This window comes from Megalobrama amblycephala, linkage group LG24 (assembly GCF_018812025.1).
Source record: "Megalobrama amblycephala isolate DHTTF-2021 linkage group LG24, ASM1881202v1, whole genome shotgun sequence".
Lineage (NCBI taxonomy): Eukaryota > Metazoa > Chordata > Actinopteri > Cypriniformes > Xenocyprididae > Megalobrama > Megalobrama amblycephala.
The window spans coordinates 18,600,245-18,624,069 of record NC_063067.1 but is presented as its reverse complement, the minus strand read 5'-3'; the positions used below and the strand labels follow the sequence as shown (position 1 = coordinate 18,624,069).

Genomic DNA, 23,825 nt, shown 5'->3' with positions numbered 1-23,825 from the left:
TTTCTCCTCTATAGATCACCAAGATGATGTTAAGAAAAGGCTGGCGTTGTCTTGAGTGTATTGTGTGTGAGGTGTGCGGGAAGGCTTCAGATCCTGCCCGATTGCTGCTTTGTGACGACTGTGATGTCAGCTATCACACTTATTGCTTGGACCCACCCTTACAGACTGTGCCCAAGGGAGGCTGGAAGTGCAAATGGTATGTCATTGCTTCCGTACAGTGATTATATGTGCCGGTTGGGAGCCCAAAGAGAAAATATTGTGACCGAACCACTGGTTTACCCCCTTCAGGTGTGTGTGCTGTATGCAGTGTGGTGCTAGCTCCCCTGGGTTCCACTGTGAGTGGCAAAATAACTACAATCACTGCGGCCCGTGTGCCAGCCTGGTAACATGTCCTGTGTGTCGGGAGAACTTCATGGAGGAGGAGCTGCTTCTGCAGTGTCAGCACTGTGACAGGTCAGTAACTGCAATATATTATATTAAAGTCCCCCTGTAGTCAATTATTTTATCCCTTAAAACTCATCTTTGATCACCAAAATGACATACTTTAAAAAAAATTCAAGTGAAAAAAATTTCTTCATTCCTTAAAATAGCTTGAATGTAACTCTACACCCTTGCCTCATTTAATGTACACGGATCAATGAATATGCAAATTAGCCCCGCCTCCACTCGCTCGCGGCAGCTCGGAGAGTCAGTGTTGCTATAGTGACTTGTGGATATTTAAGAAAAAAGCTTGCTTCGCTTTGTATATTCAGTTTAACAGCTTAACACCTCCTTGAATGAGCGCGGATTTCCAGCATATTTACTTGAAGTTATCAGGTAGGCTAATATCTATGGTTTGATCCATTCCAGAGGCGACCAAAATCAGAATTTATAATGGACTGAATAGCTCTCTCAGAGCTTGACGTGCCACACTGACTGAATATGCACACGAATCACGGTCGCACGCTCAGAGCAATATTGTTTTAGCTATGTATTAAAATATTTCGAAGGACAAAAACATGAACTTTATTGACTTTACTTCAAGTCAGCTGTCACTTTACTTTGGCACAGCCCTTGCGACGGTTCTGTCATTAATTAATATGAATTAATATGAAAGCCTTTTGCTTGACTACGTTATCAAACAGCTAATAATGTGTTGCTAATGTTACACACACTGTTTCTGTTCTTCATCTCAGACAGAGTCAGACAGCTGTCTTCTAACAATCAGTATCCTTACAAACGCTTTGAACAACTCAGAACCTCAGTGGAGAAAGGCATATAGTTCATCATTACATCGTAATAGACTCGCTATATTGCTATAGTGCTGCTCGACACAATTTTTCATATCAACAGAAAATTTACCAGGATAACCTGGCTTCTCTTGAGACTTTCCTGCTTCAGAGCGGTCATAGTTAATGATATGCAAAAGCCTGCCGGCACGTTGTTGTGATTGGTTACAAGGTAGTCTGTGACGTCACAAACACCACCGATTTCAAACTGCGGGTTTTTGGTTTACTGCAGTTTCAAACATAAAATACTCAGCAATGGTGCTGACTTTTGAATTTGCACATGGTTTGTCTTAATGCATATCATATCATATATCATTCATATCCTTTTTTTTTTTTTAACTGTAAAAGCCTTAGTGAGCATAAGAGACTCTTTTTTTTGCTTTCATAGATGGGTTCATGCTGTATGTGAGAGTCTTTACACTGAGGATGAGGTTGAACAAGCATCTGATGAAGGCTTTGCCTGTACAGCATGCACTCCATATGTCCCCAGGCCTATCGGTGAGATTCATGATAGTTTTGATTAGAAATTCAAATTTTTACATCTATTTCACTAAATAATAACCTTTATGTATCTCTCGTAGTGGAGTCTCCTATGATGTCGGCTTTCAAAATGAAAGAACCAGGTATGTGTCTGCTTGATAATTAGTTGTCTGGCTTTCATTTATTTGCTATTTTTATCTGACTTTATCTCTGTTTCGCCATCCACTTGCTCAGAGCCACAGTTTTATCGTCTGGAGGGTGTCTGGCTAACAGAGACTGGCATGTCTTTATTGCGAAGCATCTCCATGTCACCCCTGCACAAGCGCAGGCAGCGCCGGTCCCGACTGGGCACCATGTGTATTGATGAGCTAAAAGAAGGCGATGCAGATGGTGATGAGGGGAAAGGTCAGTTTATTACTAAGATGAATAATTTTTATCCTCTGTTGACCAATTATTTTTTATCTTTGTTGCAAGTGAAGGTTGGTACAGTGTATATAAATGGCTAAAGAACTCTCTAAAGAAGGCTGTTTTACTGGAACATTGTGTTAAATCAGTGTGGTAATGCACTGTGATTGTGAATGCAAATATTGAGAACTGAAATTGCTATAGGAGGTGCAGAAGCAATGGAATGTGAGCCTAAGCTGGAAGCACCTGGGAGCCCAGATAGGGATGGAGGAGTGGACAGAGAAACTGGGACAGATGGAGGTATAGAGGGCATGGCTGACTGTGAAACTCTCAAAGGAGGAGTAGAAGAGACTGATGACGGGAAGAAGAGAAAGCGGAAACCATACAGACCAGGTCACTAGCTGTTTTGATTCCTAATAGCTGTATCAGTGTTCTGTGCTTTGAAAGAAATTGTTAATTGTTGATTTTTCACTTGTAGGGATTGGAGGGTTCATGGTCCGGCAAAGAAAGTGTCACACACGAATGAGGAGGAGTCTGTCTGCCTCTGGTGATGCTGTTCCTGAAGGTCAAGCAGCTGAAACGAAACTTGAGGAAGGCAAGTGTGTCCAAATTGGCATTCACATTGCCCCAGCATCTAATGTTTGTTGGGTTTTGTTGGATCAGTGTTGAGTCTTGGAATGTTTTGAGCACTCCGGTATAGTTTTCCAACAAACTATGCTGTAATCTGATGTGATCAAAATGCTAATTTCCTTGCCAACTACTAAAAAATGTCTGTGGGTGCAACTGCCTTAACTGCTTGGGTTTGTCAGTCTTTATTGGCCACAAAACTCTTTCGGTTCCTTTTTATGAAATATATTCTATATGCCTTGCATCAAAACACTCAGGAAATATGAACAGTTAACATAAACATTATATGGTCATTATCTGGCATGTGTAAGGGTATTCTTCTCAGAATAAAATGTTATTTGATGGACTTTTCAACATGAAAATTTTATATCAAAGTCAAAAAATTTTATCTTTTTAATTTAGTGAAGTTAAACATAGTACACTTCGTATTTGCTTAAATTAGGCCGATCAGTGTCATGCAAACCATTTGTTGGTGTTTTTGAGGCAGTATAAATTGTTTTAATTTTTTTTTATCCTTTAGCCTCAACATCTTTTAGGATCTCAAAGCATTCAACACATTCATATAACTCCAGTTATTTTAACAGTCAGTTTTTATTCATGTAGGACCTCATCCTGATATACCTCTCGATGTCCCAGAGGCAAAGACAGCAGAGGGAGAGGGTGAGCAAGCCAAAAAGCGCAGGGGCAGAAAGAAGAGCAAGTTGGAGGACATGTTTCCTGCATACCTACAGGAGGCTTTCTTTGGCAAGACATTGCTCGATCAGAGTAAGAGAGCTTTTCTTGCTCCTCCACCCCAAAGACATACGCAGGGCATTCTGAGACCTCCTCTCCCTGGAAATGGGGCCAGAAATACAGCCTCAGAACCAGGTAAGGCACTACGTCAATGCTAGTGTTTAAGAGTAATAAAGTTAGTTGTGGCATAAATTTAAACGTCTGTTAAATTTTGTTCTTACAGCTGAGTCCACAGTAAGGCCAACTGGTCTTCCTATGGAACTAAAGCAAGAGGTTGAAGGATCTAAGCCTCCAGGTGATCGAGCAGGTAGGATTTTCAAAGCTGAAGTATTAGTTTGATATTTTGTGAATGTTGTCTTAACATAATATTTTACTTGCATGACATTTTTTAGCAGTAGGGCCAGGAGCAATTGGGCAACTTTCCAACACGGATCAGAGCTCAGGAGGTGCACAGGGGTCTGACATACAGAAGAATGAAGGTAAATACTTTTGTCAAGAAAAATGAGGTTCCTGGTGTCATGAACGGTTGTATTACTCAAAAGACCACCGTTTCACCCACCAGATCTCCCTCTGGGACTAGAAAGTCAGGATTCTGAGCAGTTCTTCCGCAAAGTACTTGGACCCACTGAGGGTAGCTCTGTGAGTGGGCCGCTGCAGCCTAGCATTAAGCCTGTTCAGGAGAGTGATTCAAATCAAAGTAGTTTCCCTCAAAGAAACCTCCTTCCAGGTATGGGCAGAATTTTATATATGAAATTACTTTCAAATTTTTTTCACACAGGATGTTATATAAGTTAGATTTGTTATACATGTATCACCATGAAAAAAAAAATCACCATGATTTAACTACAGGTGCTTCCTTATCTGGTGCACTCCCCTCAACTGGTATGATGGACTCTTTTTCAGGTCTCTCCCAGTCCCCGTTTTTCGACATACGGTAAGCTTTTTTCTTTGCCTTCTCCCTTTTGTCCGATTATGGATTTCACCTCTTTTAAATGTACTTTGTTTCTCATCTCCAGTGATCGAGGTGGTCTTTTCAGTCCAGACCAGGATGAGGAAAGTCCATGGGCAACACCATCCACTCCAGCCACCCCTTCTACTCCTCCAACTCCTACTGAACAGGAAGGTGATGGCCTCTCCTATAATCAGCGCAGTCTGCAGCGTTGGGAGAAAGATGAGGAATTGGGAAATCTATCTACCATCTCTCCTGTATTATATGCTAACATGAACTTCCCTAGTCTCAAACAGGACTACCCTGGTTAGTATTACACTGACTTTCAAATGTGTACCTGCAAATTCCACTTTAACTTAAAAATACGGAAGTCTTACATGGCTAAAGATTTGTTAGGCCTGCTTCATTATTTCCTTTCTTTCCATAGACTGGGCAAGTCGTTGCAAACAAATAATGAAGATTTGGAGAAAGGTTTCAGCTGCAGACAAGGTTCCTTATCTGGTAGGTGCTGGTATGAACCTGTAACTTAATTCTTAAAGTACTGTCTTTGTTCTGTTTCCATTTGTTTACCACTTGTCCCTTATCCATTCAGCAAAAGGCCAAAGATAATAGGGCTGCTCAGAGAATAAACAAGGCACAGAAGGTATGTGACCATCTCATTCAATGCATTTAAAATCATTTGATGTGTTTGCATTGTAATTGTAAACATTTTTCTTTATTTTTCTCACCAGCAGGCAGAGAGTCAAGTATGTCGGCCTATCAAAACTGAGCCTGGCCGTATTAAAGGGGAGCGCCCCAATCTGCACCTCCAAATTCCCCCACCCTCAGGCTCTGTATCCACTTCCTCCCAGCCAAGCTCTGCTGAGAGTCCTTACCCCCATGCTCCAGACTCTGCATCCTCAGCCTTTTTTCCCGATGGACCCCTCAAGACTCCATGCTCAGCTGATTTGCAGACAGACCCATTTTCTAAACTTCCCTCTCAGTCTCCGCACCTTCAATCTCAGCCATCCACCCCATACTCGCAGCCTTCTTCCAGCCCCTTGCCAGCCTCTTCCTCAGGATATTCTATGCCTGGCTCACAGGGTGCTACTCAGGGACGGCCAGCCAGTTTCGGCTCCCTTGACATGCAACCAGGGACTCCTCGTAGGGCCCAGCAGGTTGACCCATTTTTTAGATCACAACAGCAGGTCCCCAAACCTCAGCAGCCCTCTCAGGAGGCCTTAGGTCCACCGGAGAGTCCTCGACCTAGGCCTGGTGGGCCTGGAGATTCGCAGATGTTCTCACCACCTCATACAACACAGTGTGGTGATCCTTATCGTGGCCAGCATGCCCGACAAGATCATGCTTCATCTCCATCTGCAATAGCTTCTTCACCTGCAGGGGTGGGCCCAAATAGGGCAGAATTTAATGCCCCATCTCCACGTTCTTCTTTTGGCAGACAAGACCTAAGCTCTGGTTCTCCTGCTAGTTTAGACTCTGGAGATGGGTTATTCAAAGCCCCCATGACACCTCGTATGCATCAGGGGGATGCAGGTGGCTTGTCTGTTTCGCACCCTCCAGGTGCCTCTCCTAATCATCCTCCTGATAGCTACCGCCAGTCTCCCTCCACGTTCTCTGACCCTTACACCCAGCCTCCTCTCACACCGCGACCTCAGTCGGGCGATGGCTCCTCTCCTGTACCCCAAAGGCTTCCTGCACCTCAGCAAGAAACATATTCAAGATTGCCTTCCAGTCCTCAGTCGCAAGGCAGTTCTCAGTCGCCTCTCACACCAGGAGCTATTTCCAATGATATGCATTCTGTGCAGTCGCCAGCTACTCCACGCTTCCAGTCGCCTGACCCTTACTCCCGCCCACCTTCACGACCTCAGTCCAGAGATCCCTTTGCCTCACTGCATAAACCCCCTCGCCCATCTTCTGTAGCACCAGAAGGTAACTCCCCCTATAGAGGCTCACCTCATCATAACCAGCAACCCCCCTGCTCACCCTCAGTAGCAGATCCGCTCTCTGGAAAACCCCCTGCTTTCAGCTGCAGTCCTGGTGTAGGGATTCAAATGGGCCAGCAACAAGTAGTTGGCCAGCAGCAGATGATGACTACTCAGCAAGCTCAGGTCCATCTCCAGCAGCCACAATCCCTGAAGCAACCAGTGGGTGCTGATTTTAACTCAAGAATAGCACTTCAACCTGGAAACCAAGAAACAACTGTGCGGCCAACAGATGTTCCACATTTACCCAACATGCCGGGGACGCAGGATATGTCAGACCTGTCAGCTGGACAGGATCCAGCTCTCATGAGCCTTAGTCCATCCGAGTTAGAAAAGCACAGACAGGTAAAGTAAACACCAATTAGACATTCAAATTTACAGAGTTTTGGGTAGAATTAAGTATATTTGAATTTTACTTTTTTGTTTTATGTATCACAGAGGCAACGATTAAGAGAGTTTTTGATAAGACAAAAAATGCAGAGAAACTCACTTCGCCAAGAGAAGGAAGCACCTGTGGTGAGTAATCCTGCTCAGAATTGGCCAAGTGGGGAAATGTCAGCCTTTCAGCAAGACAAAAGCCAGCGAGCACCACCTCCTTACCCTCAGGTATTTATAGTGATTTAATATTGCAAGTTATTTACTGAATCTGATGAAACTGTAAACTAAGCTCCACTTAATTTGCCCCAAAACAGTGTTACATAACAGCATGACTAAAAAAAACTATTATTACTAAAAGAAATTACTAAAATATCTAAATATTATTAAAAAAATACATATTTTAATAAAACTGTAAAATTACAATACTAATATTGAAATTCCTTCACTTTTAAACACTAAACCACGCAAGCTTTTATTTGGGCAAAAAACTGCAGGATGCCCTAAAGCTTCTTTTGTTGACAATAGTTGGAGCTTCTCATTTCAAGTTTGGGAACATGCTTGCCACATGTTGCATTCCCAAATGCACACTTAAATTGACCCAATCTCAGAGCACATGTAGAGATGAGTTTTGGGAGACGCATTTATTTATATTTATCCAACTAAATCGCAGTCTTTGTGATTTGATAACCACACTATGCCATATTGTGATTGCAGTTTTATTTTGATTGATTTGTGCAGCTCAAACAACCATAAGTATTTTGTTAGTTAGCATAACATCACCTTACATCCATCAGGACAGAGCTGTGGTTGCTCAGGCAGCACTTGGCAGCAGGATGCCAATGGGAGCAGTGGATGAAAAGCTTTGCCGCCCACCTCCTCCTGGGACACCAGCAACTATGGAGCCCAGTGCATTAAGGTACAATGAGCTGAAGAAATACAACTGGTTTTGATTTTACACAGTCCTTATAAATGTTACTTTTACAATTAGCTTTTTATAATCTGCACTTTTTATGTAGGCAAGCTGGGCCCAATATTTCTCAGGGGATGTATCCTCGCCCACCATTTCCTGCACAGTGGCAAAACCAAGGTGCTCCACGGAGGTTCCCACAACCATCTATGATCGAAGCCGTTCCCAGGCAGCACCTTAATACCCCCATCAATAATTCTCTCAACATGCAGTCCATGCAGAACATCCCTAATCCTTTGACAGGGGTTACAGGCACTGGCGCAGAGGCTGTACAAAGCCATGTTTCGGGAGCACCACCTCAGTTTATAGAGTTGAGGCATAATTCCCAGAGGATGCCACTGGGTCCTCAGTTTATGCAAAGGGCGTCTATACCCAGACCACGCATGTTTCTTCCACAGCAGGAAATGAATGCTGCTTTTGTTCAGCAGAACTTGCCCCCATCTCTCGATGCTTCAGCGGAGGGGATGCGTGATCCCAGACTTGGGTTGCAGCAGGGTGGCATGGACTTATTAATGCAACAACAAAGCAATGTACCCCCTCCTCAATCTCAACTACAGCCGCAGCAGGTGCCAACTACTACACCTAAAACGCCCATTTCTCACACTACTTCTCAACAGCTTCCTCAAACAAGTACAATAGTAGGTCAACAGACTGTTGTAAATCCAGTTGACCTACCTGAGTCTGACCTAGAGGATGCCTTTGCTTCCAAAGGGCTGGGTGATACAGTGGCAGAAACTGGAGTGGAGGATGATGATCTTGCTACTCTTGACCTTGATCCTGATAAAGGCGATGATGATTTGGGAAACCTCGACAATCTTGAGACCAATGATCCTCATTTGGATGATCTGCTCAACAGTGATGAATTTGATTTGCTGGCATACACTGACCCTGAGCTTGATCAGGGTGATCCCAAAGATGTTTTTTCTGACCAGTTACGACTTGTGGAAGCAGAGGGGGAAGGACCTTCAGGGTCTTCTGCTAATGTAGAAATCAAGGTTGAAGAGAAACCAAGAGTGGATTTAGCTTGCCAGGACACGCGCACAACTACCACTCAACCACCTTTAAAGACTGAGAGTTCATCTGCTACCAATACTCCAAAAGTAGAGTCATCTGATACCATTAGACTGTCCTCTGTAAAACTTGAAGACAAGGGATTGGTTGAACAACCACAGTCAGGACAAGCTTCGGTTAAAGATGATCTCAGTGAAACTGTGTCGGTTTTGCTCAGTGGAACAAAAGCCTCTAATCAACCAGAGACTGCAACTGCTTCTTTGAACACCGTCCGTTTAGGTGGTATACCTTTTCCTCTTCCCAGCCAAGCAGATACACTGTCTTTTCCACCAGCTGCACCACATCCAGACCTGGGTAATGATCCACTTGGGTTGCCAGATGCTGGCCACCACTCTACAGCAGAAGATTTAGACAAAGTAGAAAGCTCACTGGAAGCAAGTGAACTACCTTTATTAATACAAGATCTTTTAGAGCATGAAAAGAAGGAGCTTCAGAAACAGCAACAGCAGCAGCATTTAAGTGCTCTACAGGGAGGGATTGGTAGTCAACTTCACAGCATTCAGAATCAGCAACAGCCTCCTCAGGGGCCAAATCAAATTATGATGCCACAGCACCACCATCCATCACAGGGCATTGTGCCTCAAGCAGGTATGGTGCCTAGGCCACCTCATGTGTTACCACAACAGCAGCAGAGGTTAATTGGTGCTGCAATTCCTTCACCTCCCAATGCAGCAATGGGACAGCAGCAAGGCATTTTACGAGGTGGACAGCCCGGCAGAATTCATCCTGGTATTACTCCTCAGCAACAGACAGCACCACCTCCACATATAGTTAAACAGCAAAACTTGGCCAGCAACTTTTTCCCAGATAAAGGTATGTTGAAATGAGCTCCATCAACTGATAATTCTCATTTTCTATTATCCAAAAAATTAATTTTTTTTGGAAATAATCTTTTCTCAGAGCTGGATAAATTCATGACAGATGACATAATGGATCCTATTGCGAAGGCTAAAATGGTTGCGTTGAAAGGAATTAAGAGGGTGTTGGCTCAAGATCCAATGGGTGTACCACCTGGAATAAATAGGTACTGTTTTTGTCTTTATTAAGACACTTTGGTATTGTTGATCAGTTTTAGTGTTATGGATGTAAAATTTAAAGTGAAAATATGAAATGTTACTTTTTAGAGTGTGTACCATTTGTATGTTTGATAATAAACTTGTAGATAGTCCAGGTATCAGGAAAAATTACGGTATAGGCAAGATTTTAAATCAGGAAATTGTTATACATGTGACAAAAATTGACATTTTGAGGGATGCAATACACTTTGAAATGCACAATTATATACAGTGGTGTGAACGAGTGTTGGCCCCCTTCCTGATTTTTTTATTTTTTTTGCATCTTTGTCACACTTTAATGTTTCAGATCATCAAACAAATTTAAATATTAATCAAAGATAACACAAGTAAACACAACACGCAGTTTTTTTTTTTTTTTTTATGGTTTTTATTATGAAGGGAAAACAAAATCCAAACCCACATGGCCCTGTGTGAAAAAGTGCTTGTACTTTTGTTCGTGACCTCAAGCTAAAGCGAACTTGGGTTCTGCAGCGGGACAATGATCCAGAACACACCAGCAAGTCCACCACAGAATGGCTGAAGAAAAACTAAATTAAGACTTTGGAGTGGCCTAGTCAAAGTCCTGACCTCAATCCTATTGAGATGCTGTGGCATGACCTTAAAAAGGCGGTTCATGCTCAAATCCTCCAATGTGGCTGAATTACAACAATTCTGCAAAGATGAGTGGGCCAAAATTCCTCCACAATGCTGTAACGGACTAATTGCAAGTTATCGCAAATGCTTGATTGCAGTTGTTGCTGCTAAGGGTGGCCCAACCAGTTATTAGGTTTAGGGGGCAAGCACTTTTTCACACAGGGCCATGTGGGTTTGAATTTTGTTTTCCCTTAATAATAGCCTTCATTTAAAAACTGCATGTTGTGTTTACTTGTGTTATCTTTGATTAATATTTAAATTTGTTTGATCTGAAACATTAAAGTGTGACAAACATGCAAAAAAAAAAAAAAAAAAAAAAAAATCAGGAAGGGGGCCAACACTTTTTCACACCACTGTAAGAGTCATAGAAAGTAGAAAGATTGGCTCTCCAATTGTTTTGTATAATTTGAATAACACCTCATGGTATATACCTCATGTGGTGGATACATTATGCATTATACATTTTGATTTCCTTAAATCATTTATAGCTCTTTAATACCGTAATATACATCTGAATTAATAATTTAGTAGGGGTTTTATTCCTTGCTAACCAATTTGCTGGTTGACATTTCCATGGAATTACCCCTTTCAGTTCTTTTTCATATTCAGTTTCAATTTTATTCAACTTTAGGCAACAAGTATCTCTTTTGGCTCAGAGGTTAACTTCAGCCCCTGGAAATGAGGATTCTCAGGCTCAGCTTGCACCTGGATCTTCCAAGGTAGGTTTGGTTTTTTTGTGTAGTTCAAATTTATTTTAATAATTTAATATAGTATCTTAAACATAATCCCTCTATTTCAGGATGGAGAAGGCAGCAACCAGGTTCAAACTAGACCGAATCCTCCACAATTTGGCATCATCAGTATGTTTTACATTTCTATTTTTGCAGCAAACCACCCCTTTACTACTTTTGTTACCCTCTCCTTTATGATATTATGTTCCCTGTGTAAACAAATTTAAAGTCATGATTTTGGCAATGCAGAAAACAGTCAGACATTACAATGGACATTCTAATTTAACTCATTTGACAAGTTAAGAATCTAGTTGATTACATGGAAATCTCACTATATTTGTTGCATTGTGGAAAATATACAAATTGTGCAAAGTACACAGGCACACATTGTGCATTCAGGTTATAGACAGTTCAATTCATGCTTTTAATGTTCTTGGCCTATCACACTCATAACAGATGATGCTGAGCAGCACCAATATGAAGAATGGCTGGTGCACACCCAGCAGTTGCTGCAAATGCAGTTGAAGTTCTTAGAAGAGCAAATTGGAGCGCATCGCAAATCCCGTAAAGCTCTTTGTGCCAAGCAGCGCACTGCAAAGAAAGCTGGGCGTGAATTTGCAGAAGCAGATGCTGAAAAGCTCAAACTGGTCACTGAGGAACAGAGTAAAATCCAGAAACAATTGGACCAGGTATGAAAAATATCTTTTTACAAACAAATTAGAAAGATTTTGATGCCTTTAAAGTCATCCAGTTCATAACTTTGAAATTTTCTTTTCTAGGTACGTAAACAGCAGAAGGAGCACACCAATCTTATTGCAGAGTACCGAAGTAAGCAACAGCAGCATCAGCAAGGGTCTTCCATACTAGCTCCTGGGCCCTCTACACAGGCGCCCCACATGCTTTCCAAGATACCTGGACAAATGATGATTGGCCAACAAGGAGGACCAATTATTGGTCAACCACCTGGAGGGATACCTCAAGCAGGGATGCCTCAAGGAGGTATGCCAATTAGAATGCCACAAATGCAACCCTTTAGTGGAGCCCAGCCTTCTCTCCCACTTGCAGCTGGCACTGTGCAACCAGTCCCACCTCCTGGTTTTTTCCCACAAGGCCCTGGAGCACAAGGACCAGATCCAAGAGTTCTACAGGAGCGACAGTTACAGCATAGAATGCAAATGGTCCAAAAAATGCAGCAGCAGCAACAACAACAGTTGATGATGGGGCAGCAGCCTATGTCACATCAACCTCAGCAACCTGGTGTAATGAACCAGCAGCCTGGAGCCATAGGCAACCAGCCAGCCCAAGTTTTGATGGGCAATATGGGGCAGCAGCAACCAAACTTACAACAAGGAATAATTAATAACCAGCAAAATCGGCAGGGGTTAATTCAGACGACTCCAGGTATGATGGGGAACCAAGCTATTGGGCAGACACAACATAATGTCATGGGCCAGCCAATGACCCAAACTGCAAATATGCTGGCAGGCCAACCACAGGGTATGGTTGGTAATCAACAAATTGTTCAGCAGCTTCAGAGACCTCAGGGTTTGATGGATCAGCATGTTGTTAGGGGCCCACCAGCCCAGCTCACACCTCAACAGCAGAGTATAATGGCTCAGCGCATGCTCATGTCACAGCAGCAGCAGAAAAACCTTGCTCAACTTCAACAGCAACAAATCTCACAATTGAAACAACCGCCACAGGCTGGTCCCTCTGAGCCACAAAGAGCTTTAGAAACTCCACCATCAGGGAGTGCCCAAGGCGTTGCTGAGAGCTTGCAACAAGGTGTCCAAGATCTTCAGAATCCTGCCCATAAAGATGGAGGAATACTTAGTCCGAAAACACCCCCCCAACAGGGTGGACCTCCTACACCACTTCAGATGCAACAACAGGGATCCAGTGGAGATCAGCATTGTGTTGTTGGACAACCCCAGCAACCACATGCTTTTCTGGGTCAACAGCCAACAGCACAGCCTCAACCAACTGAACAACATGGTTTTGTAGGCAACCAGCAGACTGGAACACATCTTAAAGTACAACCACAGCAACAACAGATGCAACTTGGACTTCAGACCCAGAACACCATACAAATAAAACAGGAAGATCAGCAAATGTGCTTTATGGCCCAGCAGCAAGCTGGTCAGATTGCTGCACAACAACCGCAAGATGTGCTTGGCCAAAATAGTGGTCAGGCACAAACTACAATGACTGGCATTACAAATCAACAGCAGCAAGCTCTACTGACTCAACAGATGGGCATTCCTAGAGGCCAGCAGATGATGATGACACCAAGGCCTGGTGCTTCTGCAGGGCCAATACGTGCCCCTATTAACATTCAGGCCTTCATTGCGCAGAACCCCCAACTGCGTCACCTGACTCCCAGCCAACAGTTGCAGCAAATTCAGGCAATGATTGCCCAGCGACAGCTACAACAAGGCCAGATGCTAAGAATGCAGGGTCAGGCACAGGGACAAATGCGTCCCCAGGTCCCACAGGGGCCACCAGTTGGTCCACGGCTTCCAGGTCTTGAAACACAACAACAGCAGCACCGCTTTGGATTGGCAGGCAAACACGGTCCAGCTGGCCCTCAACAGCAATCTGGAGCAATGGGACAACCATCTGGTATGGCAACACAGTTTCATCAAGGTGTTGCCGGGGCTATGCAACAGCCTTCTCAAGGACCTTTGCCTCAGTACATTAATAGTGCCCAGCAGCAGCAGCAGATGTTACAACAGCAACAACTACATCATCATCAGATGATGAGAGGTCAAGTGCCCAGGACAGTACTGGGTCAGGTACGTGCCACAGCACCTGGACATATGGCTAGACCAATGTCTCCTCGCCAGTTAGTGGGTCAGGGTTCTCCTGGAAGCCCGCTTTCTAATCAGCAAAGGCTTATGAGAATGTCTCAGACTCCACCAGGACCACAGCATCTTCAGCAACAACAGTCCCATGTGGCAACAGCACTGAGCCCCTTTCAAGCCTCTCCTTCTCATGCAGGTTCACCTGCAGGGTCCTCTGTTCCAGAACCTGGTTCAAGCCCAGCATCTTTAAATAAACCCGAGACAGGCAACCTGTCACTCTCCAGTCACTTGTCTTCGCCTTCAAGGCCAGATGGTATTGTAGGAAAGGGTAGCCCCTTTAGCCAGACAGGGGGATCAGTCGCTTCACCTCTGAGATCTCCAAATATGAAGACTCAGAGTCCCAATACTGAAGCTCTTTCTGCTTCTTTAACACTCAATGGTCCATCTCCTCAGTCAGCACCCAACCCACACCAAACACCAACTGCTGCCCAAGTATCTGAGGGTCATATGTCTCAGCCATTGCCCAATGAAATGTGCAAGATGACGCTGCAAAACATCAAACAGGAACCACGTGAAATCCAGTGTGACACAGGCGGTAGTGTAGAGGCCCATTCTGATGGCATAAAGAGAGAAATTTCTGGAGAGACAGTCAGTGCCACTGCTATTTCGAACTCTGCTCTGGGCCCTAGAAATCAAGCAGGAGATCTTGGATCCCAAATTCAAAGGACAGAGACTGGCCAACAGCTACTACAGAAACTCCTTCGAACCAAAAACTTACAACTGGCATCTCAAAGGCCTTCAGATGGTATTCATAATGAGATAAATGGTCACATCAATAGCAAGCTAGCAATGCTGGAGCAAAAGCTTCAAGGAACTCCACGCAATATGGAGGTAGGCCAAGGAAGTCCTTTCATTATGCAAATGTTTTATGAACTTGAGCGTCTAATACTTATCTGATACTATTTTTAGGATCTGCAGTCACTCACAAAGAGAACTCCAATAGTCAAGGCCAAACGTACCACAAAAGCTGGAGAGCGTGGGCCAAACTCTAGAAAGAAAACCAAAAAAGAAGAAGTTGGAAAAACTGAGGCAATAATGAAGCAGCTGAAACAGGTTTGTGGCATTACCTTTTTGAATCTTTGCATCCTGTTTTGAGTAATGCATGGCTATGAACATTTTGCATTAATATCATGATATTAAATCATTGTTCAATTATGGTTGACCTACAGGGTCTTTCTCTTCTTCCTTTGATGGAGCCCTCCATTACTGCTAGTCTGGATTTGTTTGCTCCCTTTGGCAGCAGCCCAGCCAATGCCAAGACCCAGTTGAAAGGCTCATTTGGAAATGCTATCCTGGACAATATTCCAGACTACTATTCCCAGCTTCTTACAAAGGTACACTATCATTTGGCATTTTCAGTTTAACCATGAACCCTACAGAAGACTGGATTGGCTCTGTGTGTATTCCTCATTCTAGTAATTCCAAAAACTGTTGCAAGTTCTTAAGATGAAACCAGATTGCAACAACTGCAACACTTTTCCATTCCTTTTTCAGTAATTTCACTTAACTACACTTAAATCTCCATATTTTGTAAATGATCTTTGCTGCTTTTTCCTTTAGAACAACCTCAGCAATCCTCCAACTCCACCATCATCACTTCCCCCAACTCCTCCACCTTCGGTGCAGCACAAACTTCTAAATGGAGTGACACCTGTAGAGGAAATAGCAGAAAGTCAAAAAGAGACAGAGGCATCAGAAGATACCATTGGTAAGACGTTACATTGATTCAGATTCATTAGTGAGCCAGTATGACTTTACAGTTTTTGCACAGAGTCCTAAAATTTAAATCTTGTATTGAAGGTTCTGTTCCAGAGGAAGTAAAGAGTGTAGACATACTAGCAGCTCTCCCCACTCCACCTCACAACCAAAACGAAGATATACGGTAAATTGCCAAATATAATACAGTATGAACAACTAATCATAAACTTCTGCATATGTCAGCGCACTAATGGATTCTTTCAACTCAGGATGGAGAGCGATGATGACAGTGATGCTCCAGATAGCATTGTGCCTGCATCCTCACCTGAAAGCCAACTAGGTGATGAGACAACACGCTTCCCCCATCTGTTGGATCCCAAAGAGGAGGAGGTTGAGAGGGCCATCTCTCCTGTCATCCCCATTATTCCTCGTTCTGCCATCCCCAGTATGTGTCACTGTTTGGAAATGATATTAATTTGTTTGCTTGAATCTTTTATGATTGACTGACCTCACCTAATATACAGGTTTCTCAGAGACAAAACCTTTCGAGTCAGTGGATGGAAAAGTTGTAGCCTCATCTAGCCAGTGGGACAAAACTAAAAGCAATGAAGTGTCTGTAACCTTCATGCTTTCATCAGCTGCAGCAAAGGTATTTAAGTCTCTTAATGTCTTAACCCATCCATAACCTCAAATTTACTCCGCAATTTCATGTGACAAAGTTTAAGTACTGTTTTCTTTTCTTTTCAACAGAATCTCAACACAGTGATGTTGACTGTTGCCCAACTGCTGCAAATACGAATGCCAAGTTCTTATGAGGTGGCTTTTCCCCAGAGTCCTGGTAGAGCAGGTGTTGGACCTGGGAAAGTACCTGACTCTTCCAACCCAGGTAATGCGCTCAAGTTGCCTTTCAACATTATTCTCAAAGTATGTTTTAGCTTTTTGGTATTTCTAAAGCTGAATGTTTTTTTTTTGTTTTTTTCCAGGTATGAAGACAGACCCTTCTGTAAGCAATGATGCAGAGTGGCTTAGGCAGTTTGACGTTTCCCTCCCAGGGTGTACTCTGAGAAAACAAGTCGATATTCTAGCTCTTATCAAACAGGTCAGCTTTCTGAGAATTAGTTTCTCTAAATGTCTTCTCACTTTTAAGAGGTACATTACATTTTTAATATCTTCTGACATTTTCACTCTTTTGCAGGAATGCCAAGAGCAAGAAGATAGACCTGCTCAGCACTGTTACATGACAAATGTTTCAGACTTGGATGTGCGCCACTTGCCTGTTATTCCTGTTGAGGTATCTCCACCTCCATCACCATCCCCACCTCCACAACCATCATCTGCTGTAGCTGAGCCAGAAAACATCACTCAACCTGAGCCCAAACCTGAACCAGATGCACCTGTTCAGACTACATCATCCCCTTCAGCAAGCCCGAGTGATCCTGTCAAAACTGACCCTATAGTTAAACTGGAGGCTCACAGCTCCCCTGTTACTGTGGAGTCTGAATCTCAGGATCCAGTGGTCCTCCCCCTAGCTGCTCCAACAGAAGAACAACCTTCTGCTCCAGCCAGTTCTCCTCCTCTAGACTCCCCCACAATAGAGATGTCCCTCAAACCCATCAAACACCGTAGCAGGACTCTTTCTGATGAAGAAGAAGAACGACCCAAGGTCAAAAAATGGAAGGGTCTGCGGTGGAAGCGTCTCCAGATAGTAATCACTATTCGCAAGGGTGGGTCTAAGAAAGAGAACAGCCGTGAAGTTTCAGAGCTCATGGAGCGCCTCCGCATTACTCTTAAACCAGACAAGCTGCCCCGAGACAAGCGCAAATGCTGTTTCTGCCACGAGGAAGGAGATGGTGCCACAGATGGTCCTGCACGTCTGCTTAACATCGATGTCGATCTGTGGGTGCATCTTAACTGTGCTCTTTGGTCTACTGAGGTGTACGAGACCCAGGGCGGTGCACTTATTAACGTGGAGGTTGCTCTTCGGCGTGGACTGCGCACCCGCTGTGCCTACTGTCAGAAGACGGGTGCAACTAATAGCTGCAACCGTTTGCGCTGCCCAAATGTTTATCATTTTGCCTGTGCCATTCGGGCACGTTGCATGTTTTTCAAAGACAAAACTATGCTCTGCACCCAGCACAAACTTAAAGGCCCCAGTGAAGAGGAGCTTAGCAGTTTTGCTGTTTTTCGACGTGTCTACATCGAGCGAGATGAGGTGAAGCAGATTGCAAGCATCCTGCAACGTGGCGACCGCATTCACATGTTCCGTGTTGGCGGGCTCATCTTCCATGCTGTCGGCCAGCTCTTGCCCTCTCAGATGGCTGTGTTTCACTCACCCACTGCTATCTTTCCAGTGGGCTACGAGGCCACACGAATTTACTGGAGCACTCGCGTGCCAAACCGCAGATGTCGCTACCGTTGTCGCATTAGTGAGCAGGATGGCAGACCTCTGTTTGAAGTGCGTGTCCTAGAGCATGGGTATGAAGACCTGCACTTCCGAGACGCCACACCAGATGGTATGTGAATCTAAGTTTAATTTTCTTAAATGACTATAAATGTAATCCTGATGGAATGATTCATCTTGCCACATCATGCTAATGGCATGCCACTGCTCTTCAGGCATCTGGTGCAAGATTGTGCAGCAGGTTGCCAAGCTGCGTGATGAAGCTGCCATGCTGAAACTCTTCACCGAGCATGTCAAGGGAGAAGAAATGTATGGACTTACTGTCCATGCAGTGATGCGAATCACTGAATCGGTAAGAAATAAGTATGGTTGGGATCCGAGAACTGGTATTTATTCTGAACCGTTAACAGAAATGAACATCATTCAGTTAATATAACTTGACAAATAACATTAAGAGTGCTCTGAGTTTTCTGCATCAGCGACACCTCAACATGTGGTTGAAGATAAACATTGTTTTGTCAGTAATATTTAAAAATGAATGAAATGTTGCTACAATTTTACCATTGTTTAATGCAAAGTTAAGGTCAATTATTGGATTACGTTTATGTTGCCTCTAAAAAAGCTTCTTTTCTTTTTTTTTACATGATCTAATCATTTTCTGTATTTACATTTTTCTGCTGTTGAAAATATCTAATTTGTCCAATTGCATTTCTTTTTTCCAAATATTTATTCCTTAAGGCCACGTACACACTGTAAGTTTCAGGAGTGACAACCGCATTTAAATGCGGGAGTGAATCCCCTTAATTATCGTTACATGCGTGTACAGAACAAGACTCATTCTCGAAACTCCAATGATTGACAGCTTGGAAACCATAGCGACGTTCTGGTGTCTCGTGTTTGGTATCCGTCATTGTGACCAAATACAGTACCATGTTACAGTGACAAAACACTCATTATTTTCAGCAATTTAACTAAACCAAAGTTCCTTTTAAGAGACTTTTACTAGTCTTTTACTAAACAGTCAACGGAGGCGTTGTGTTTTGTACAGCCTGTTTGACCGTGTTTATGGAGTTTTTCAAGTGAGCAAACACGAGTCTCGATATTTTGTTTTTATTTTCAGCATAAAGCGTTTGGATTTATTTTGGTTTATTATAGGCTTGTTCTTGTTCGCAGATTTTTCTAGCAAGATCTGGCAACACGAATGGGTCAAGGCTCGTGCTTTCCCTGTAATTCACCGCGCATACAGAAGAGAGACACATCTCCTATGCATGTTAACCTCATGAACAACTAGTTGTTCAGTTCGGTTCCGTACACACTGCATAGAATTTCTGTAAATGCGGTTGTCACTACCTGTATTTTTTACGAGATAACACAGTTGTAGAATGCAGTTGTCACTCCCGTATTTTACTGAACTGTGTGTGTACAGAACGCGATTAAGCACTAAAAGGTGAACTGACAACCGAATTTAGCTGCAGTGTGTACGTGGCCTAAGCCATAAAAAAAAATGGACTGGAATCATTGAAGAGTTGGAACCAGGATGTTAAATTCCCATCCCTATTAAAAGCATTTTGCATAAATATCTTGGTTATAATTATTAACAGTATAATCCAATTTTCACCGCTTGCTTATGTCCTGCAGCTTCCTGGTGTGGAAAACTGTCAGAATTATACGTTCCGATATGGCCGGCATCCTCTCATGGAGCTTCCCCTCATGATAAATCCTACAGGCTGTGCACGATCAGAACCCAAAATTCTCACCCACTGCAAACGGTAATGAACAAAAGAAATGGAAGACTTTAGCTTCCTCATGTGTCAACTGATTTAAGACTCTTTTAAGTATGGAAAGTGATTGTAAGGATCTAATGTAATTTTATCCTGCTTCTCAGGCCTCATACTCTGAACAGCACGAGTATGTCCAAAGCCTATCAGAGCACATTTACAGGGGAAATTAACACCCCGTACAGCAAGCAGTTTGTTCATTCCAAATCTTCTCAATACCGTCGACTGAAGACAGAGTGGAAAAACAATGTGTACCTGGCCCGTTCTCGCATTCAAGGACTGGGTCTCTACGCTGCTAAAGACCTTGAAAAACACACCATGGTCATTGAGTACATTGGCACCATCATTCGCAACGAGGTGGCAAATCGCAGAGAGAAGATTTACGAGGAGCAGGTTGGTAGATGTCAAGTTTCCGCCATATTTTTTTCTCTAGTTTTAATTTTTTTAACTTCTTTGATTTCTTCAATCAGAACCGCGGGATCTACATGTTTCGAATCAATAACGAGCATGTGATTGATGCCACCTTAACTGGTGGTCCTGCCCGGTAAGATCAAACTTCCTGTGCTATTCTTGCAATTCAAATGTTTGGTGTTTGGGTCTTAGTTTATGATTTCTTTGTCTCCCTAGTTATGTCAATCATTCTTGTGCACCCAACTGTGTCGCGGAAGTGGTGACATTTGACAAAGAGGACAAGATCATCATCATTTCTAGTCGCAGGATCCCGAAGGGTGAAGAGGTAGGTTAGAGTAGGCTTTTTTCGTTTGGCAGTGCTCTCAGTGCTGTTCCCCCAGTATAATGCTCCGTGTTGTCCTCTCTCAATCTGTTTTAGCTGACGTATGACTATCAGTTTGACTTCGAGGACGATCAGCACAAGATCCCCTGCCATTGTGGAGCCTGGAATTGTAGAAAGTGGATGAACTAACAGGGACAGAGAAAGAGTCCGACCCGTCTTTGGTTCCCTGGTGCCAGAACACTCCTGCGCCAAAGCCTGTTATATTCTTACTATCCAGTTAATAAGCTGCTCTGAATCGAGGAAGAAAAGTTCACTCTCAGTCACCTGAAAGACAAGACTTTGTTATTCACAACAAGAGCCAAAGCTTTGAAGAGTAAACTTTTGATGCCACAACCTTTTACAGATGAGCTCGATGGTATTGGACCTGCTTGAATCTTTCGTGTTGATTAAAAAAATTCACCTCTGCCAAAAGCACTTCCACTGTTTCCTCCTACAATAAGCTGACTCTGGCTGCAATCGATCCCTTCGACATCTACCAAAATAACTGAAGCTATAGCATATCAATACTCTTAGACTAGAACTCAGTGAAGATGTTTGATTAAAGCCATGTAAGTACTCAAAAATGAACTAGTACAATTTAGCTTGGACCTATCCTTTCCGCTACCCACCCTTTCTATCACCCCACACGAACGCTCTCCCATCAAATCATCAATGAAAATCATGGACATTGGCAAGACAATCCTGGAGTGGCTCTGCTTAGAACTGTGATGAGATATAACGTCGAAATACTATTGGCCTGTGGCTCGAAAGGCACCAGATGTTTTATTATATTGAGTTAAAAGGTGGGTTTATTTCACCCAGTCTACCTCATTGAGTTTGTGGGACGTCACTGCTTTGTATTAAACTGTTAAGTGCTACTGTGGAAAGGGGAAGGCAGGAATGTGTCCATGGCAATTGCCTTCTCGGGTAAGCAGGGAAACTTAAGCAGCAGGTTTGCTCCTATCTATATTTTGCTTTCTGATGATTACAATAGTGAGCCAGTGCAACTCTTTTTGATTTGATTATACAAATGAGATACAGTATATGACTTACGATATAACGATGCATTACATAGAGCAATCAAAACTCAAACGGGTGTCTCGTAGGCCACCTTTTTCTGACTGTAGATATCATGTAGCTGCGTCAGCACGTGCAGATCATGTTTTTAGTGTAGAAACGCTCATCCGGATCCTCTCGCATTCTTAACGCTGGAGCAAATAATGAGAAAGGGCCACAGTGCAGATCCACGTTGATGCAATTTGAAAGGTTATAGGGCAAATAAAACTAGTGATGCAAGACTGCCACTGCATTTGATATGTTTTCCCATCTTGAATCCTTACATCCTGCGTTCATTAGATCTCCATTCGGATCTCATCACTCCAACCAGGACCCTTAGGTGTAAGCCTCTTCCCTTCTGTGATAGTGGACTGTTGTAAACTTACTGTAGTGAGTCTTTCTCTGCCTGCTGATGGCCGGTTGTATCTAATCTATGTATCGTGGTTTGATAGTGGTAGCACAGTCTACAGGCTTGACGCAGTGATGGAGGAAGACTTAAAAAGGGCATTTCTATTTTCTTTTATATTAAAGTAATTTAAAACAGTAAAAAAAAAAAAAAAACAGTTGAATTTCAAAGAAGGGAGTTGAACAAAGTCTCCACATAGCCCATGCTACTTTGTTCCTTTCTCCCCTGACTTATGACCTCACGTTAAGAATAAATGCAAAATGTATAAACTGTACATAATAGGGGCCTAAACTCTTTATCCAGCCCCTTTTTAATCAAATTCAAAATTGTAGAGAAATAAAATTCATGAAAAAAGCAACCACTGGATATCATTTTATCAGAAAACTAAATGTGTATATATCTATAAATATATGTAAAATGGCAAACTAAGTAATATCTTTATGTATATGAACCAGAGTGTTTTTGCATTTAACTTTTTTTTTTTTTTTTTTTTTTTTTTTTTTTTTTTTTTTGGGTTTTTTTTTTTTTTTTTTTTTTCTACAAGACCATATACATATTAAAGGTGTGATGTTTCTCTTGTCTTCACCAATGAAATTTGGAAGAGTGGTTGTGGTGAATGAGACAAACATTTAAGATGGGATTCATGCAAAGGTTCTTCTTCATTGAAATAGATTTTTTTTTTTCTTTTTTGAAAGAAACGGCAGTAAAATGGTGCATAGCATTTGTGTATTTATGTAATATTGTTCACGTATATTTCTTTTATTTATGCTACTGCTTGTGAATTACTGAACCCTGTCCTTGAATCAGTGACAGTTTAATTAGTATATACAGTAAATGGAAAATCTTGAAGTTCCCAAGATGATACTGTTTTTGATTCGTGTCCTATTGTTTTTTTCCCCTCCCCTCCCTGTAGAAGTGAATGTTTTATATGACTTATGAAAAGGCTGCATAGCCGTAGAATGGTATGACTTCATTAATCGAAAATATCTCCATTAATTACATGTGAATTGCACTCAGCATTATTTTATTTATACATCCTCTGAACTAGCATTGGTTCTTTTAAGGGTAGTCTGTTAATAAAGACGCTCACTGGATTTTAGCCTGAGTAACTCTTGCCCCCTTTGTTCTTTTGAAATCTCTTAATTTAAGCTCTCTACACGTGTTGTAATTAAATAAATAAATAGATCCTGATTTTGGTTTTCAACCTGATCTACTTTTTAAAAAAGATGCTGCAACTGTACAGCAGAGCTACTTTTAGGGAAGATGAATAAAATGGTCATTTTTATTGTATGTGGCATGTTTTGTATGGATATAATTTTGAATTGTACATATTTTTCGACGTCAGAGGTTGCATCTCTTTATATACAGCTGTCCCCTTCCTTCCCAGCCCTCCATTTATTTCTTTGTCTGCTTTATTTCTTGTAAAGAAAAATAAAATGCATTTTAAATATAAATTTTCCTATGTTGTCAAATTTGAAGCATGTATAAACTCTTATTTTTTATAGGCTATTATACAAATATTCTAAATTAAGCTATTGGAAAGAGTCAATG

The 23,825-nt window shown here is 42.5% G+C and overlaps 1 protein-coding gene across 9 annotated transcripts in view; it reads left to right on the top strand.

The window, feature by feature from the left end:
- Window positions 1-23,728, top strand: part of kmt2d (lysine (K)-specific methyltransferase 2D) — a 36,370-nt gene extending 12,642 nt beyond the window's left edge. For 5 of the 9 annotated variants that reach the window (XM_048177746.1, XM_048177750.1, XM_048177749.1 and 2 more), the window contains exons 16-54: window positions 15-196; window positions 289-453; window positions 1,657-1,766; window positions 1,850-1,891; window positions 1,983-2,153; window positions 2,358-2,546; window positions 2,632-2,748; window positions 3,384-3,647; window positions 3,736-3,819; window positions 3,905-3,991; window positions 4,075-4,239; window positions 4,362-4,446; window positions 4,529-4,767; window positions 4,889-4,962; window positions 5,054-5,104; window positions 5,193-6,788; window positions 6,882-7,049; window positions 7,616-7,737; window positions 7,838-9,672; window positions 9,760-9,883; window positions 11,200-11,287; window positions 11,368-11,428; window positions 11,756-11,988; window positions 12,079-14,994; window positions 15,073-15,216; window positions 15,333-15,497; window positions 15,724-15,871; window positions 15,964-16,045; window positions 16,131-16,306; window positions 16,386-16,510; window positions 16,612-16,747; window positions 16,845-16,960; window positions 17,057-18,374; window positions 18,478-18,614; window positions 19,901-20,031; window positions 20,148-20,433; window positions 20,511-20,584; window positions 20,668-20,776; window positions 20,870-23,728. In XM_048177746.1, the coding sequence (XP_048033703.1) occupies window positions 15-196; window positions 289-453; window positions 1,657-1,766; window positions 1,850-1,891; window positions 1,983-2,153; window positions 2,358-2,546; window positions 2,632-2,748; window positions 3,384-3,647; window positions 3,736-3,819; window positions 3,905-3,991; window positions 4,075-4,239; window positions 4,362-4,446; window positions 4,529-4,767; window positions 4,889-4,962; window positions 5,054-5,104; window positions 5,193-6,788; window positions 6,882-7,049; window positions 7,616-7,737; window positions 7,838-9,672; window positions 9,760-9,883; window positions 11,200-11,287; window positions 11,368-11,428; window positions 11,756-11,988; window positions 12,079-14,994; window positions 15,073-15,216; window positions 15,333-15,497; window positions 15,724-15,871; window positions 15,964-16,045; window positions 16,131-16,306; window positions 16,386-16,510; window positions 16,612-16,747; window positions 16,845-16,960; window positions 17,057-18,374; window positions 18,478-18,614; window positions 19,901-20,031; window positions 20,148-20,433; window positions 20,511-20,584; window positions 20,668-20,776; window positions 20,870-20,962 (12,408 nt within the window). In that variant the 3' untranslated portion in view covers window positions 20,963-23,728. The remainder of the gene's footprint in view (window positions 1-14; window positions 197-288; window positions 454-1,656; window positions 1,767-1,849; window positions 1,892-1,982; window positions 2,154-2,357; window positions 2,547-2,631; window positions 2,749-3,383; window positions 3,648-3,735; window positions 3,820-3,904; window positions 3,992-4,074; window positions 4,240-4,361; window positions 4,447-4,528; window positions 4,768-4,888; window positions 4,963-5,053; window positions 5,105-5,192; window positions 6,789-6,881; window positions 7,050-7,615; window positions 7,738-7,837; window positions 9,673-9,759; window positions 9,884-11,199; window positions 11,288-11,367; window positions 11,429-11,755; window positions 11,989-12,078; window positions 14,995-15,072; window positions 15,217-15,332; window positions 15,498-15,723; window positions 15,872-15,963; window positions 16,046-16,130; window positions 16,307-16,385; window positions 16,511-16,611; window positions 16,748-16,844; window positions 16,961-17,056; window positions 18,375-18,477; window positions 18,615-19,900; window positions 20,032-20,147; window positions 20,434-20,510; window positions 20,585-20,667; window positions 20,777-20,869) is intronic. The other 4 variants (XM_048177747.1, XM_048177752.1, XM_048177751.1 and 1 more) reach the window with 3 other exon arrangements.
- The last annotated feature ends 97 nt before the right edge of the window (window positions 23,729-23,825 follow it).